Source organism: Bubalus kerabau, chromosome 17 (assembly GCF_029407905.1).
Source record: "Bubalus kerabau isolate K-KA32 ecotype Philippines breed swamp buffalo chromosome 17, PCC_UOA_SB_1v2, whole genome shotgun sequence".
Taxonomy (NCBI): Eukaryota; Metazoa; Chordata; class Mammalia; order Artiodactyla; family Bovidae; genus Bubalus; species Bubalus kerabau.
The window spans coordinates 18,655,333-18,671,628 of record NC_073640.1 but is presented as its reverse complement, the minus strand read 5'-3'; the positions used below and the strand labels follow the sequence as shown (position 1 = coordinate 18,671,628).

Genomic DNA, 16,296 nt, shown 5'->3' with positions numbered 1-16,296 from the left:
GCTTCGTTGTCCTCATTCCCTTAGGAAGTTCAGTATAATAAGCACATTCTTTTTTTTTTTTTTTTTTTTAATTTTATTTTATTTTTTTAAACTTTACATAATTGTATTAATAAGCACATTCTATCTGAGTAGCCCCCTCTGGGGAGAAATCACGTAGATCTGTTATACAGCTTTACCTGCAGAACTAGATGAAACTGAGCTGGATAGGACGGAATCTCTGATACTCCTGGAATGGTGAAGGGTTTTGCAGCTTTTCTGCCTTTGCGTTTGTCGTTGGTACACACTGCCCTCTCTGGCCACCAGCGTGAAGCATTTAGTGTTTGCACCTGTCAGGAAAGGATTCTGTGGTTGATGGCAGAGCTACAGTGGAAACAATGAATTTCAGTAATACCTGGCTTTTCTTTTCTTCATGTTATGTAGCCTGCTATTTTTACATGCTGGGGTATTTTTAAAGCTCAGGCTAACTTGTTGCTAGGCTTACTAGAGAGAAAGCAAGCTATTTTTAAGTCTTCTAAAGTTCATGGATATGTGCTTGTACATAGGAATCCCTCTGGAAAGATTCAAGAAATTAACAAAAGTTGATTCTGAGAAAAAGATCTAAGAGACTGAGAAATAAGAGTAAAAGGAAGACTTCTGTTTCACTGCCCACCCATTTGTATCACTTTTTTTTTTTAAACCAAATGCATGTGTTACCTATACAAACATTGGTGTTTTTAATCTTAAAAAATTACATTTTAAAAAATACTGGCTTTTTCTGGTGCTTCCATTCATTGTGTGCACCAGTGCATGAAAAAGTAGCTCTTAAGGTGTAAATTGTTTCAACTTTGAAGAGGTTCTTATCAGAAGCAGTTATTTAATATCTGCATAATTACAGATATTACCTACCAAAAGCCTTGTTTGGAATATTATGGTCAGTTTCTACTAAAACAAATCAGCCATAATGGGTGTGTGGAATTTTAAGGAGAAGGTAATTTTCTTTAAGATGCCATTGATTCTTGGTTTTACTTTCAGCAGTAAGAACAAAAGGATAACTCTGCTAGGCTTTTAAACCTTTCATATATTGTTAAAACCGAATAATTCACTTTTAACGGTTTATGATCACTCCAAGTCTAATAAAATTTGACTTGTCTTTTATCAAAATTAAGTATCATGGTCACATGAAAATATTAGGCTTATAAACCCATTTTTCACTGTTCATATTCATTCTGCCGACTTGTGTCAGGAAAATCCTATACTCAGTTATATTTAAATGTGTATAAACTGGGGTTAAATTTATGGTGTTACAGTACGTAACTGGCACTGAATTTTAAAAATCTTATTTGAGACTGTGACAAATAATAACTCGTGTCCTGCATTCTTCTTTTTCAAGAAATGAAACAATACAGAAAAGTACCATAATGAAAAGTTATCCTTTAAAGAGGGAAGTTTTTAAAGATAGATAGCCTTGATAAAAGCTAACTTTATTCCCCTCCCCCCCCCACCAGGAGTTAGAGAAAATGTTTTATTAGTACAGTTGAGAAATCTGACTAAATGATGGTTTTATTATAATTTGATAGTTTGATTACTTGAATCCAATTATCTGTTTTGAAACCAAACTGACCTTTTAGGAAAAACATACAGTGCTGTAATACACACACATGCACATTACAAGTTCAAATCAAAGCTATTTTTCAAAGCCCATTTAGGAATAAGATAGAAAAAAGATTATATAAGTAAAGTTCATTATCTAAAATTCTAAAGAATAATTCAAGTTCTGCTCTTGGTTACTACCCATTGAGCACAATCCCCTGTCATTTTAAAATTTATGATTCTTCAGAATAATTTATTATTATTTTTAATGTGTCCCTGGGGCACTTTGAGATCCCACTTAGTGTGATCTTTAAGTTGCAAAGGGGAATCCTAAAAGGTTTCCAAACTCTCCTTAACGGAACTCCCTCAAAGGAACTCTTGGTGGAGGGAGGAGAGGTAGGTCTCAAAACTCAACACAAGTGAACAGGGTTGCTTTGATTGCTGTGGGGCCTCACCCTCTCAGTAGCTCATCAGAGTGACCCAGATTAACTGACACTTATTAGCATATTTGTTCATAAAATTACAGGGTGTACTAATCTGAAGGTTCAATTTGTCCTAGTCAAAATGAGATTAAAATATATTGGTTTAAGCATGCCCAGAGTAATATATTGGAAATTACAGTGTTAGTGGGTGAGAAGACATCAAAAATACTCATCAAAATGTGACCTGGTCACGTTAAAATCCAATGGTAGCTGCTGTAGATGTCTGAGGAAGACTCCAGTATGATTAGAGCATACAAATATACTGCCACCTCCAGAGCGTTTTGACTAACAAGAAGGTTGTCACATTCTGCAGGCAAGAAAAAGCATTTCTGCAGTTATGCTTTCTTTGAAGTGATTGGCAGTGTGATTAGCATGAAGAGGTTGGAGTGATCCCAGGGTTCTTCAAGCTCCATCTTCCTTCTTAACTAAAAAGTAAAATTGAGTTTGATTAAATTAAGGTATTTTTTTGTTCTTTGGAACAAAAAGTTACTACTACCTCAAGTATATGGACTCCAATTGAACTCCATTCTGCTTCAGAAAACAGATGCAGGGAGACCAGGTAGGCAGTTGTTACATTATGGGATCTCATGATAAGTTTACCAAACCTTACCTTTACCACTTAGATGCTGAAAACAGGAAAACTTAGAAAGAGGTATGTTTAATTACTAACAAAGGTTAAGTGAGTTAGCTTGATAAAAGTAAGAGAAGTAGCATATCTGAAAAAGAAATAAATCTATTATTTTTCTTTCCCCTGACTTATGCTCAAAAAAAAGAAGCTGGGTCATCTGTGTGCCTATTCTTAACCAAGGTTTGTGTTTGTTAATTTGTTAGTGTGGCTCTCTGTGCTGTATGTTGTCATTACAAAGGAGATATAACCAGGATTATGCTTAGTCACTTCATATATTCATCTAATTTTGAGTGCTGTTGTGGGCCAGCCAGTCTTCTAGTCACTAAAGATGCATAAGTGAATCAGACAAGTCCCTGTTTCTAGTAGGAAGAGACAGATAATAAGAAAATAGTGGATAATATAAGTAGTAATTGAAATGCTATTTATGCATTTATTATGTATTATTTATGTATTTATGTATAAAACAAGATGAAGAAGAAAATATGGAGCTTCTTTAGCAGTCAGAGAGCCCTCACAAGACTCAAATAACAGGAAGGAACCAGCCATGCAGAGTGAGTCTAGGCAAAAGGAATAACTAGTCCCTAAGGCAAGAATTAGCTTGGTGTGTTGTGGAAAGAAGGCCTGTGTAGCTGTAGATAGCAGTCGGAAGGTCAGCGGGATGCTCAGGACATAGGACTTCTGAAGTCAGAGTAAGAAGTATGGATTTATTGAAAATGGAATGGGACTCTGTTGGAAGATTTTATGAAAGGCTGTGATGTGATCTGATCTATGTTTTGAAAGGATCACTGACTGGTGGATACAGAGTAGATTATAAGGGACTATGGCAGAAGTAGCCAGTTTTCTTCCAATATCCATTTTACCTTTCAGTGGATCTCTGAACTTTAACCACACAATCACCCAAAATAAATACTAGATTTTCCAGTTTTCCTTGGGATTAGGTGTGGCCATGTGACTAAGTCTGACAGTTACGTGTGTGTTCAACTTTGGGGGAGTGGTGGTGTTTTTGTCACTCAGAATTTTTATTTTGACATCATGGTAGATTCTAAGCAAATGTTTTTAAAGGAAGGAGGAATGCCCTGTGTCATTTCTTCATTCTTGCTAAGTGTAATGCAGGCATGGTAGCTGTAAAGATATAGTACCTGGCACTCCAGCATCTATACTGGCCCATCAGATGACCTTGGGAATGAAGTCATATACAACTGAACAGTAAGATAGAAGAAGTTTAGCCTCTTTGTTTCTTTCGGTAGACTATCACTCTCTTGTTGAAGTTGTCTTTAAAGTGTGGTTCCAGGGCCAACAGCTTTAGCATCACTAGGGAATTTGTTATAATGCAGGTTTTCATGCCCCACCCCGGAATTCCTGGATCAGAATCTCTGGAAGTAATGTCACCCTCCCACACACACAAGTCTGTGTTTTAATAAACCTTCCAGGTGAATATGATCCACACTAAAGTTTGAGCAGTACTGTCCTAGTGATTTATTTCTCAAACATGGAACAACTGCTGAGTAGGATGTGTACATTTTTAATCCTTGATATATATTATCAGATCAACCTCATCAAAGCCTGGACAGTTTACAGTCCAGTGACAACATAAGTCAGTTTCCTATATCCTGAGCAATACTAGAATCTGTATTTTTATATTAGTAAGGCTGAATTTCTCCATTGTTTTTTTCTTGGCACTTTAGTGGCATAATCTTTTTTCCCATTTATTTGTAGTTTTTATTTATGTTTTGGTCTTTTGTGAGTGAAGTTGTTCCCTACCCAAAAGTATGAATTCACCTTTCTTTTCATTCTGCTATTAATTTTTCTATTTAGCTTGAAAAGGGGATCTACTTTTTTCCCAAATAATTAACAAGTTATCCCAGAACCATTTATTAAAACTGCCCTCTCACCAAGTATTTCAAATATTATATAAATCATAATAAATTCTGGGATATATATATGTCTGTTTGGGGGCTTTTTTCTTTTCTTCCATTTTCTAACCTAAAAGCCCATTGAGAATAAGGACCATGTCTTTTTGTTTCATTGTAGTTCCAGGGACTGAGTCAACTATCTGTAATACAGTGAATGCTAGTAATGTTTGTTGACAGATATCAGTTTCTTCCTCTACCATTGCTACATTTTATAATTCTTGTAGCTTTATAGTAAGCATATTATTTTTATGAATTTTTAAATATTTTCCTTGGCAAATATGGAAAAGTCTTTAAGATGACCATCAGAAGCATTTTAAGTATCTAGAGAAAAGCTAAGATTTTTATTAAAACATCATTAAATATTATCTGACTTACTGGGAAGAATTGTTACCTTTACATTGTTTCATTATCCAAAATGTATTAGTTCTCTATTGTATTATATTTATTTACTTACTTGTTTAATTTATTTTAGTCTTATGCTCTTCCCTTAATAGGTGTAATAATTTCCTGGTAATTCTCTTGGGACTTGTGGGTTTTAAAATAACATTGTCTATAAATAATAGTTTTGCCTCCTTTCCAGTATTTATTGCATTGGCCAGAGTTGCCACTATTAAGTAACAGTGAAGAGAATAGACCTGACCTTGATTTTTACTTGATTGAAAAGTACAGCCTTAAACTGGAAGGTCTGGAGACAAGATTGCAGGTAGAATGCTAATAACAATGATTCAGGGTTAAAAGGAGTAGCTTGGAGGATTTGTGTTTAATACCTTGAATAGCACCTGTCTTTATCATTTAGGCCTTCATTTTTAAGTCAGATCTGTATAGTACCCTACGCTAAACTCCAGAGTCAGAGGTGAGAACGTACATGGTGGGTACGACATTTTTCAAACATGAGATCACAAGCAATTCTCTGCATAACTATACTTTGGGGTTGTGGAGTTTAGAATCTTTATTTTGGCATGGATTTCTTTTTCTTTTTTTTTTTTCTTGGCATGGATTTCTGCTTTAAAGACTCAGTGCCTTCCTGGGTACGTTGTTTTTGAATTCAAAGTGTGAAATCTTTGTGGATTTGAGAAATTATTGACCCTTTGGTAAGATAAAGACGGGAACAAGTGACACATAGATCCGGAGTAAGGACAGAGCGGAGCACAGCAGCACTGCTTCATGTACTAGGTACTGCCAGTGTTTGGCATCAATGGAGTTTGTTTTAATATCTCAGCCTGATTATAGCAAGCAATTTGCAAAGATCCTATTGTACAACTGGGAGAAACTGTGTTCATTATGATAGAGAATTTAGAATGAGTAATCGTTAGAACTGTATCAGCACAGCCATCACTATATATTTCTATCCCCAGTTGTTCAAACTTGCCTTATTCATTCAGTGGCATAGTTCATTTGGTTGTGAGTAGTAACATTTGGGGAGGGGGATTATGAGCAACACCCTATATAAAGTAGAAGGAATAAAAGGTTATTTGGTCTAATTTATTTTTAATATGATTTTTCTACCTCAGTTGTATATTGTGTGCAAATTACCTAAATCATGTTTTAAAAAGACATGCTTTTTTAAGTCGTTATATAGTGTAATTTTCCAGGCACAATTCATCTTTTTGCCATAGTTTTACTGTTCTTCTGGTTTCGATTTATTGATTTCTTACTTTCCCTTTCTGCCTGACTTTGTATTACTTACATACTGTGAATTACAAATGTGAGAACTGGTAAATTGTTGTGCCTGTGAATCAGGAGGAAAGGTACAATGAGCACAAAATTTTGACCAGTTGTATACCATCTGAATGGGATGATATACCTTGGGAAACAGTGTCCTCTATCAAGATACATTGATACAGTTGTGGTATTTGCTGAATTGTCAAATATCTGTTATTATTCTAGTTTGTTTTTCTTTTTTTGGCCGTATCTTACAGCTTACAGGATCTTAGTTCCCAGACCAGGGATTGAACCCAGGCCCTCAGAGGAGAAGGCTCAGGATTCTAGCCACTGGACCACTAGAGGATTCCCTAATTTTTCTTTTTGATCAGGAATCTTCTGTGTTTTGTTTTTGTTTTTTTAAATAGTGTTTCAAAACTCCATTCTCCTAACTCTGATCCAGTACAAAGATGTGAAGAGTCTGGAGGAAGGATTGTTCCTACATAGCGTGAGATCTTCAATACGACTAACAACCAGAGAGAAGGAGGGGTAATTAGAGTTGTTGCAAGTTGACAGAGGAGACAGAGGTCAACGAGGATACAGCTAAGATGAAGATGTATGCTTAGATTATAAGATGTAAACAGCACAAGATCCCAAGAACTCTGTACATTGGTGACTTTGGGTGGTAGATGCCTAGTGCATGGTACTGAGTGAAGAATGGCTTAGCCATCTGCCAGTCCCTTCACTAGCCATCTCTTCTGTGCCTCCATCTCCATCACCCCTAAACATCCTTTAAGTTACCAAATGCAGTTAACACTACATCTGAGTCGTAATCATGTCATAAATCTCTCCTCCTTCCCATTTACACTGCCACTGCTCTGCTTCAAGACCTTAGCATCTTTGCTTCCTAAATGACCTCTCTTTTTAAAAATTTAGATTCCACACCATCATCAAGATTAGTGATCTGAAACACAAATGTGATAATTTTACTGTCTAATTTAAAAAAAGGAAACTCAGTTATTTCTCCTTGTAGTCAAAGGTTTAAACTCTTTAGCTTGGCATTCAAGGCTTTTTACAATCAGATCTCATCCTACTTTTTTTTTTTTTTTTTTTTTTTTTGCCTTCACTGAGTCTTTGTTGCTTTGCTTGGACTTTCTCTGGTTGCAGCAGGCTGCGGCCACTCTTCATGTCAGTGCACAGGCTTCTCATTGCCGTGGTTTCTTGTTGTGGAGCACAGGCTCTAGGCATGCGGGCTTCAGTAGCTGCAGAAGGCAGGCTCAGTAGTTGTGGCTCACGGGCTTAGTTGCCTTGTGTGTGGAGTCTTCCCTGGCCAGGAATCAAACCCATGTCTCTTGCACTGGCAGGCAGATTCTTATCCACTGCGCCACCAGGGAACACCCTCATCCTATTTCTAACCTGATGTATCCCTTTTCCCCTCCACATGCTATCTGTACTATCCTACTCAGAATTCACTAACACTTCCTAGGTAAGTTTTCATTGTCTAAGCTGTTTCTTTCTCCCTCTCCTGGGTAGAAGTTCTGTTAGGTTTCACTAGAATAGACCTTTTTTCCCTGAAGTTTTCCTCACTCTGTTCCTCTTAACCCCCAGCAGAATGAACAAATGGTTCCCTTTTCTGCTTCCATTGTGTTTTCTGTGTAACCCCTGCTAAATTCTTTTTCACCTTGTAGATTGTCTTTGACAATACGTTGACTCCTTAAGGATGAAAGTTTGTCCTAATATCCATGGTTTAGCAGAATGCCTAGCACATATAAAGGGCTCTGTGCAGTGTGCATCATCATCTCATTTCATTTTCACAACAGCCTGTGTGGTTGGTGTTATTAGTACAACATCCCCATTTTACAAATAAGTAAACTGAGCTGAAAAGGTCTCACAACTGGTAGAAATCAAAACTTGAACCCCAAACCTAGGTTCACCTAACTCCTGAAGTCCATTCTCTTATAACTGTTTTGCTTTATCTCCTACTTTATCTTTTGCTTTATCTTTGCTTTATCTCCTGCCTTAATCTGTGCATCCTCTGTGCCTGCTATCCAGTAGGTACTCTGACGTGCTTCCTGACTGATTGAATGAAAAATAAAAACTCCAGTTCACACAGGAGGTTGATAATGTGGTTTTCATTGAAAGAGTGAAAGATACCAGAGCACCATTCTTAAAAAGAACGTGTTATCATCAAAACACAAACATACAAAACAATATATTATTCATTGGGGATCAGAAATGTTAAACTTGGGGGGAGGGGAGAAGCTCCATTTTCTAAATAGTGCTAGCTTTTGTAATGAAGGACACAGCTATAGAATGTCTTGAATTGATTTCTAGGAGACTGCTGCCCCCTTACTTCTATTTTTATTAAGAATGTTCTCACAAGTCAAATAATCTAATTGAACTTTTACTGGCATAATATATTGCAAAGCTAGCCATAATGCGTGAAAGGTCTGAGGAGGTAGAGTGCAGTAAATATAAAATAATTGGGATCAGCACGGTTCGTTGTACAAGAAAAAAAAGGTATGTATTTCTGCATCCATCATAAATTGAAAATGTACTTATTAGTGCTTGTATAAATGAGTGTGATATCAATTGTGTTTTTTCTTGGGTTGTCTTGTCAAATAGTAACTCAGAACATAACAATTAATAGTACTGAGTGTGAATGTTAGTAAGAAATAGGGGGGTTTAGTTTTTTTTTTTTTTGTCATCTGATTTTTCTCATAAACTTGGTAAAATCTAATATAGATTCAACTTTTTAACTTATCTTCTCTTATTTCTCTAGTGTTGTTAGTAACAGTACTTGTAGTGGAAGGAATTGCTGTGGCCCAAAAGACCCAAGGTAAAGAATTTACAATGCTAATTTACTACATGTTCAGAGCAGTAGGATGGCTTTTTGGAAGGATTACAACTTTTGAGTACTATTTCCGTAATCCCTCTGGGGTGTTTCAGTGACCTAAGGCTTTCTGTCAATCTATCAGCTTTAATTCAGCCAGGTTCAGCTGCAGTTAACTAGAGTAAATTGTTAACATAAAATCTTACACTGATAAATTTTAAAAATTGGCATAACTAGTGACTCCTAGAACACTATGGATTATGCCCAAAAATTAAATAAGATTCATGCTTTATCACCAAGCAAAAATAAAAATCCCTTTTTTCCGGTGTAGACAAATGAAACATTTCCATCAATATCTTATACAAACCCCTGAGGACATGTTCCAGTTATTGTTTATGAAAGAGGGTTAGCTAGTATGATGTTTGAGCCAGATTTTTATTTCAGAGTTTAGTGGATTTCCTACCTGACTTATTTTTATTTTCATCAGTTATACATACACCTGACAAAAATTAAAGCATTCTAAAAAGTTAATTAGTAAAAATCAGTCTACCAGCCTCCCAGACCCCACTTCTCCATGGTAGTCTACCAGCCTACCAAACTGCTCTTCTGGCTGATTCTTTTGGTATTTTCCTGCATATTTCTGAATAACAAAGTATATGGTTATTCTCAGTTATTTCAGTTTGAAGTAGTAGATAATTTTCCCACCATGGAAGATAAGAATTTAGCTCTTTTTTGCACCTACTCTTCACCTAACTTTTGCACCTAACTACATATAAATGTTCTTTTTAACTTTGCACCTGCAGTACCCATGTCAGTATTTTTACAATTCTGGTTACATCTGTTCAAGTCACCACTGGGCCTTTTCAATATAAAAATTTTATCTTTGGTTGAAGGTTGTAGGAAATTTTTCTTTCCCTTTTTTCTTGTTTAATTTTTAAAATTCTCTTTTCTCCATTTTCTCTCCTGTCTTTAAGGAATTCTTATTATTTGGTTACTTTTTTTAAAAAAAAATCTTTTCTATTTTTCCAATTCTCATTTAACTGTTTTCTTCTCAGTAGTCTTCATTGAGACTTCTAAACCAAGAATTGGAAAACTTTTTCTATAAAGGGCCAGATAGTAATTGTTTAAGGCTTTGCAGGCCATTATAGTCCCAGGAGCACCTACTCAGCTCTGCAGCTGCAGGGTGAAAGCATGAATAGGCATGTATTTATTCCACTACATTTGATTTTACAGTAACAGGCAGCAGACCAGATTTGGTCCAAGGCCATAGTTCATGGAAAGTGAAAATGTTAGTCGCTCAGTGGTGTCTGACCCTTTGCAACCCCACGGACTGTATGTAGTCCACCATGGAGTTCTCCAGGCAAGAATACAAGAATGGGTAGCCAGTCCATTCTCCAGAGAATCTTCCCAACCCAGGGATCAAACCTGGGTTTCCTGCATCGCAGGCAGATTCTTTACAGTCTGAGCCACTTCTGCTCTAAACTTTTTTTTTTTAATTCTATTTTTAGAAACTTTCGTTTTCTAAATAATCTCTTTGTTTCAGAGTATGCTGTGTTCTTGTGTTATAGACATGCGTTTGACCCTTGAACAATGCAGAGGCTAGGGTTAGAGTTTAGGGTTAGTCAGAAACCTGCCTGTAGCTGCTGGCGGCCCTCTGTGTTTGAGGTTCTGCATCCTCACATTCAGCCAACCACAGACGAGCACCATACGATTATACTGCATCCACGTGGTTCAAAGGCCAGCTACTCCCTTGTTCTCTGAGAAGATTAAATGGTAGTTCTGTTTAGTGCTTTTTTTTTTTTTAAGTATTCTATAATCTCGGCTTCTCAGAGTCGCTTTTTTATTTGTTCTTAATCTGTTTTTCGTATTGGAGGCTTCCCTCTCATGTCTGGTGCTCCTTGAGTGTCTCTCATAGTTATGAGAGGAGCACGCAGATCTGCTTGTTAGCCATCTGCAAGTGTAGACAGGGCTTCTTTACTGCTGCCTTTCCTGGTGAATGATTGAATCCACCTATGAATCTTTTTCTTTGGACTCATTAGTTTCCCCAGAAAAGGTTAAGATTCCATTTCCTGCTTAGAGGCTCTATATCTGACCAAGAGGCCTTTGGGGAGTTGAGTGGGGGAGGAGAAGGGGAGTGTGGTTCAGCATGTTAACATTCACCTCATCTCCCTGTTTTCTTGTTGGTATTTTCACCCTCTGCTGTGCCTGATGTTCCCTGGTCCAGCAACCCTGTTTACTTTCTCCAAAGAAATAGTATTATTTTCTGATGCGGTGATAGAGCAGCATCTACCTGGTTTGTGGAGTGGGAGGGGGTATTAGGAGTCAAACTGATGGCAGACTTTTAACCAAGCCTCATGTTTTTAAAAATACCCAGCTTCACCACTTCCACCCCCACTTCTAGAGATACTACCGCTGCCAGAAGTTATTATTGCAGCTACCTATTTGTACTTATGGGTTTATGCCCTTTAAAAAATTATTTACTGTTGTTTAAGTGGGCTTTGAAGAAGGAGCAGAGCTAAATGCATGTGTTCAATCTACAAGCTTTAACTAAAAATCCCTTTGCAATCTTTGAATCTTATTTCACTTTGAGTTAAACTAAATATAGAGGTACCATACCTGAGATAAACTCCTGGAATTCTTTTATTTTGTGTCAGAATTGAATTTTATAGAGTTTTACTAATTTATCAGATTCTCCCACATGGTTTTGCCTTTGTAAAATCTAAGCATTTTATTTCCCTGTTGTTTTACATGGCAGACTTGTCCTCTAGAGCAAATGCTTCTGCTGTATTCAATCTGTTATGCTAAATTTGACAGTAGTTCTTAAAAATTGTGTGTGTGTGTGTAACTCAATTGGCAGTTGTTTGGGGAAGTTGTAGGGGAAACTAACTAATGTTTCAAATTTTCCGTAAGATGGACAGAACATTGGAATGAAACACGTTCCTGCAACCCAGTGTGGCATTTGGGTCCGAACCAGCAATGGAGGTCATTTTGCTTCACCAAATTATCCTGATTCATACCCACCAAACAAGGAATGTATCTACATTTTGGAAGGTATTTCACCAATTTCTATCTATCATTGGATGAATGTTAACTTTTTTTGTAAAACTAAATAATTGGTTAAATGCTCTTTTTAAACCAATTTGAACAAAATTTAAACATGTATTTTAAATAAATCCTAGTCATTATAAATATTTCTTAATACTGCCAATATTAAAATAATGGTTGAAGTTTTATAAGAATTTTTAATCTCCTAAAATAATATTTAACTAGATGCATCAGTATATATGAGAAACTTCTCTGATAAGAAACTTACACTTACTGACATCTCTTATTAGGCTTTATGAAATTTATGTCCATGGTTATATTTTATGTTTCTTTCATTTCTTCTGTTTTTCTGTTCCATCATGGTACATTGTATCTCATGAATCAAGCATTAGCTTCTCAACTCTTAATTTTGAGCATTCCGCTACGTTTAACTAATTTAATATATAGCATATGCCAAAGGGAAAGATTACTATAATTCTACAGATAGCATTAACATACAATATAACATTTATTATGAAATTTATATATAATAACTCAGTATGATCCTCATCTATAAAACAGTAACAGAGCAGTTGTGCTTTTCTCACTGTGTCAGGACATTTTTACTTTTTCTTGTTCACATTGCCCTGATTTACTTACTCTTTCTTTCTAGCTGCTCCACGTCAAAGAATAGAGTTGACCTTTGATGAACACTATTATATAGAACCATCATTTGAATGTCGGTTTGATCACTTGGAAATTCGAGATGGGCCATTTGGTTTCTCTCCACTTATAGATCGTTACTGTGGTGTGAAAAGCCCTCCATTAATTAGATCAACAGGGAGATTCATGTGGATTAAGTTCAGTTCTGATGAAGAACTTGAAGGACTGGGATTTCGAGCAAAATATTCATTTATCCCAGGTAAATAACTTATTGTTGCAGTAGCAAGATCTCACTCGTTTTAGAATCTTAAGACTAGAAAACACACACACAAAGACTAGAAAACAGAAAATCCAGTCAAGTTTATCAAATAAAGGTTTTTAAAAAATTACCAACATCAAAGGGAAATCAGCCCATGAATAAATATTTAATAAAAATTAGAAATAGAGCTGTATCACTTGAATTTTGAGGCATATCATGTATGGTATTACATTATTTCTTAGATTTAAGTTTTATAGCATATATCAAGGCCAAAGACATCATAATAAATACATTTTAAAAGTAATTCAACAAATTTGTCTTTTCATGATCTGTAACAAAAATTATTTTGGTAGGTTTTTTTCCTTTGGAATGGTTGAATTAAACACTTATTTGAATAAACAGTCCCTAGAAAATACTGAACAGTAGAAAGAATAGTGCTCTGTACTTGGAGGCAAAAGATCTGGGTTTGAATCCTTTCTGTGCCACCAGCTAGCTATAAAATTTAGTATTAAGCTTGGACTTGTGCCTGAGCATTGCTGTTGATAAGACAGGAATATCTTCGTGAGGCTGCCATAAGTGAAACTTGGCAGCTGAAAACAGTGGTAATTGATTCTCTCAGAGTTCTGGAGGCCAGCATCCAGCAGGGTCACTTCCCTCTAGGAACTCTAGGGGAGAGCCCTTTCCTAGCCTCTTCTTCCTCTGGCGGCTCCCAGCGCTCCTGCACTTGTGGCCTCATCACTCTAATCTCCGCCTCCATCTTTACATTCCCCCCCCCCCCACCCCCGCGATCTTCTCAGAATGCTTAGCTTAATCACATCCTTTGCCTTAGAATGTAATATTCGCTTTTTCTTAACCTTATAAGGTAGTAAGGTAACCTTTTAACCTTATAAGGCAACAGTCATAGGTTGTGACAGTTGTGATGTGGACATATGTTTGGGTGGTGGGAGAGGTCTCCATTCAGTGCACTCTACCCATCTTGCCTACCGCGGAGTTACGTGGAAACACTTTGTAGTCCTCAGAGCCTGTCCACTGTAAAAGTATACATATCCCTAATGCAGAAGCCCAAAGATACACTGGTTATTACTCCTGTCTTCAGAGAACTCACAGACTTAACAAGATGAAAAAGTAACTTAATGTAAGAATCATATAATCTTTTTATGTTTTCATGCAAGAAATTTGCTAACTTAAAAAAAAATTTTTAATTAGAACAGCCAAATGAAAATATCATAACCATATCATCCTATAAATAAAAAACCAATATAAGCAATATGGTATGTATCACTTCAGATGTTTTTATCTTTTTATTTTGTTTATTTTATATAACAGAGATCATGCTATTCTTTCAACTGTGTTACCAGTCTTTTTTTTCTCCTGAACAATATATTCAGCTTTTTTTCCCCTGTGTTAAGTGTCACTTCAGATTTAAGTTCTCAATGTCAAAATGATAACATTTTCAGAAAGTGAAATTTATACTTTTTTTTTTTTTTTAAGAAATTTTAGGCTTATAGCAAACTGAGTAGAGAGTACAGAGTTAGGGCATGCCTTCTAACCACCCCCGCACACACACAGGCAGTGCTAAAACCTGAGATGAACATCCAGCACCCAGGGTACATTTGTTACAACTCAGGAACCTGCATTGACACACATCATCACCTGAAGTCTGCAGTTTACATTAGCGGTCACTCTTGATGTCGTACATTCTGTGAGTTTGGACAGATGTAGTGGTGTAATGACGTATCTACCAATACATGGTCATATGGAGTATTCCAGCTGCCCTAAGAATCCTGTGTGCTCCACGTAGTCATCCCTCCCACTCCAGCCCTGGCAACCAGTGATCTTTTTACCATCTCTGTAGTTTTGCCCTTTCCAGAATATCATGCAGTTGGTATCCTACAGTGTGTAGCCTTTTCAGATTGGCTTCTTTCACTTAGTAATATTTGTTTAAGGTTCCTCTGTATTTTTCATGGCTCGGTAGCTTTTCTTTTTTTTAGTGCTGAATAATATTTCATTGTATGAATGTACCACAGTTTGTTTATTGTGTAGAAGGGTATCTTGGCTGCTTTCAGGTTTTAGCAACTACAGATAAACCTGCTATAGACGTCCATATGCAGCCATTTGTGTGGACAAGTTTTTAACTCATTTGGCTAAGTACCGTGGAGCGCAATTGTTGTATCATATTAAAATTTGTCTTAAATTTTTCCTTAAATAGAGAGTGGTGATGTTTGCACAGCATTGTGAATATACATAATGCCACTGAACTGTACACTTAAAAATGGATGAAAGGGTAAATATTATATTTTACTACAATAAAAATAAATTTTAAAATTACAAACAAGTGTCTAAAAAAACTTAATTTGAAAATTCAGGTAGACATGTATATAAACCTGTCAGAATGAAAAAATTGCTAGTCTAAAATATCTTAGACTAATTAGCCTATTTAAACCTATTTTAATTGACAGTTTTTATATGTAACTGATTGCTTAATTCTTGTTAATTTCTTTTTTTTTTTTTGCCATGCTGCATGGCATGTGAAATCTTCCTGACCAGGGATTGAACCCATGCCCTCTGCAGTGGAATCTTAATCTGCACTAAATCTTAACCATTGACTTTCAGCATGATTATCAAAGTACATGTTGAAAAAAGTAGGAAAAATTTTAGCTTAAATTTAGAATACATCACAGAGACTATTCTTTTTTAACTAAACCCAACCTCCCTAAGTAAAAGAAAGTAACAACACTTCACCAGTTTTGCAGAGATGTGTCAAAGATAAATCTAAATCTTAACCAGCATTAGAGTAAAAAAATCATAGCAACTATCTGGCAAGTGAATCAGAACTTCACACGTAGGCAAGAATTCTAGGGATATTGTCATTGCACTAAAATTTTCAGAGTTATTCCAGTTACTTCCAGGAAGTAGGAACCCATTACGAGCCTCTGCCTCAACAAATATCGCCAGTAGCTCAGAGAATTTCATGTATTTAAAAGATACTAGTTTCTCATCGTTACTAGGTTTCATCCACATTCACAAATCCCTGGACAAAATTTATTTTATAAATATGGCTTAAATAACTAGACAGCCATGATTTAGCTATTTATGAATTACCTATTTATTTTGACCTTTTTTTTTCTTTAGTAGTAAGATTGTGGCATCCTCACCCATGTTATAAAAGTAACACAATAGAGAAAGAAAACTTGTCTAGAGAATTAGAGCTAGTCCTGATTTTGCCATTATATTATCCAAAATAGTCATCATCTCTCTCTGATTCAGTTTCCTCATCTATAAAA

At 36.1% G+C, this 16,296-nt stretch overlaps 1 protein-coding gene across 6 annotated transcripts in view; it reads left to right on the top strand.

Annotated features, from left to right (window-relative positions):
• NETO2 (neuropilin and tolloid like 2) overlaps nucleotides 1–16,296 on the top strand; it is a 70,792-nt gene that overhangs the window by 4,002 nt on the left and 50,494 nt on the right. For all 6 annotated transcript variants that reach the window (XM_055552733.1, XM_055552732.1, XM_055552735.1 and 3 more), the window contains exons 2-4: nucleotides 9,016–9,072; nucleotides 11,977–12,117; nucleotides 12,764–13,012. In XM_055552733.1, the coding sequence (XP_055408708.1) occupies nucleotides 9,016–9,072; nucleotides 11,977–12,117; nucleotides 12,764–13,012 (447 nt within the window). The remainder of the gene's footprint in view (nucleotides 1–9,015; nucleotides 9,073–11,976; nucleotides 12,118–12,763; nucleotides 13,013–16,296) is intronic.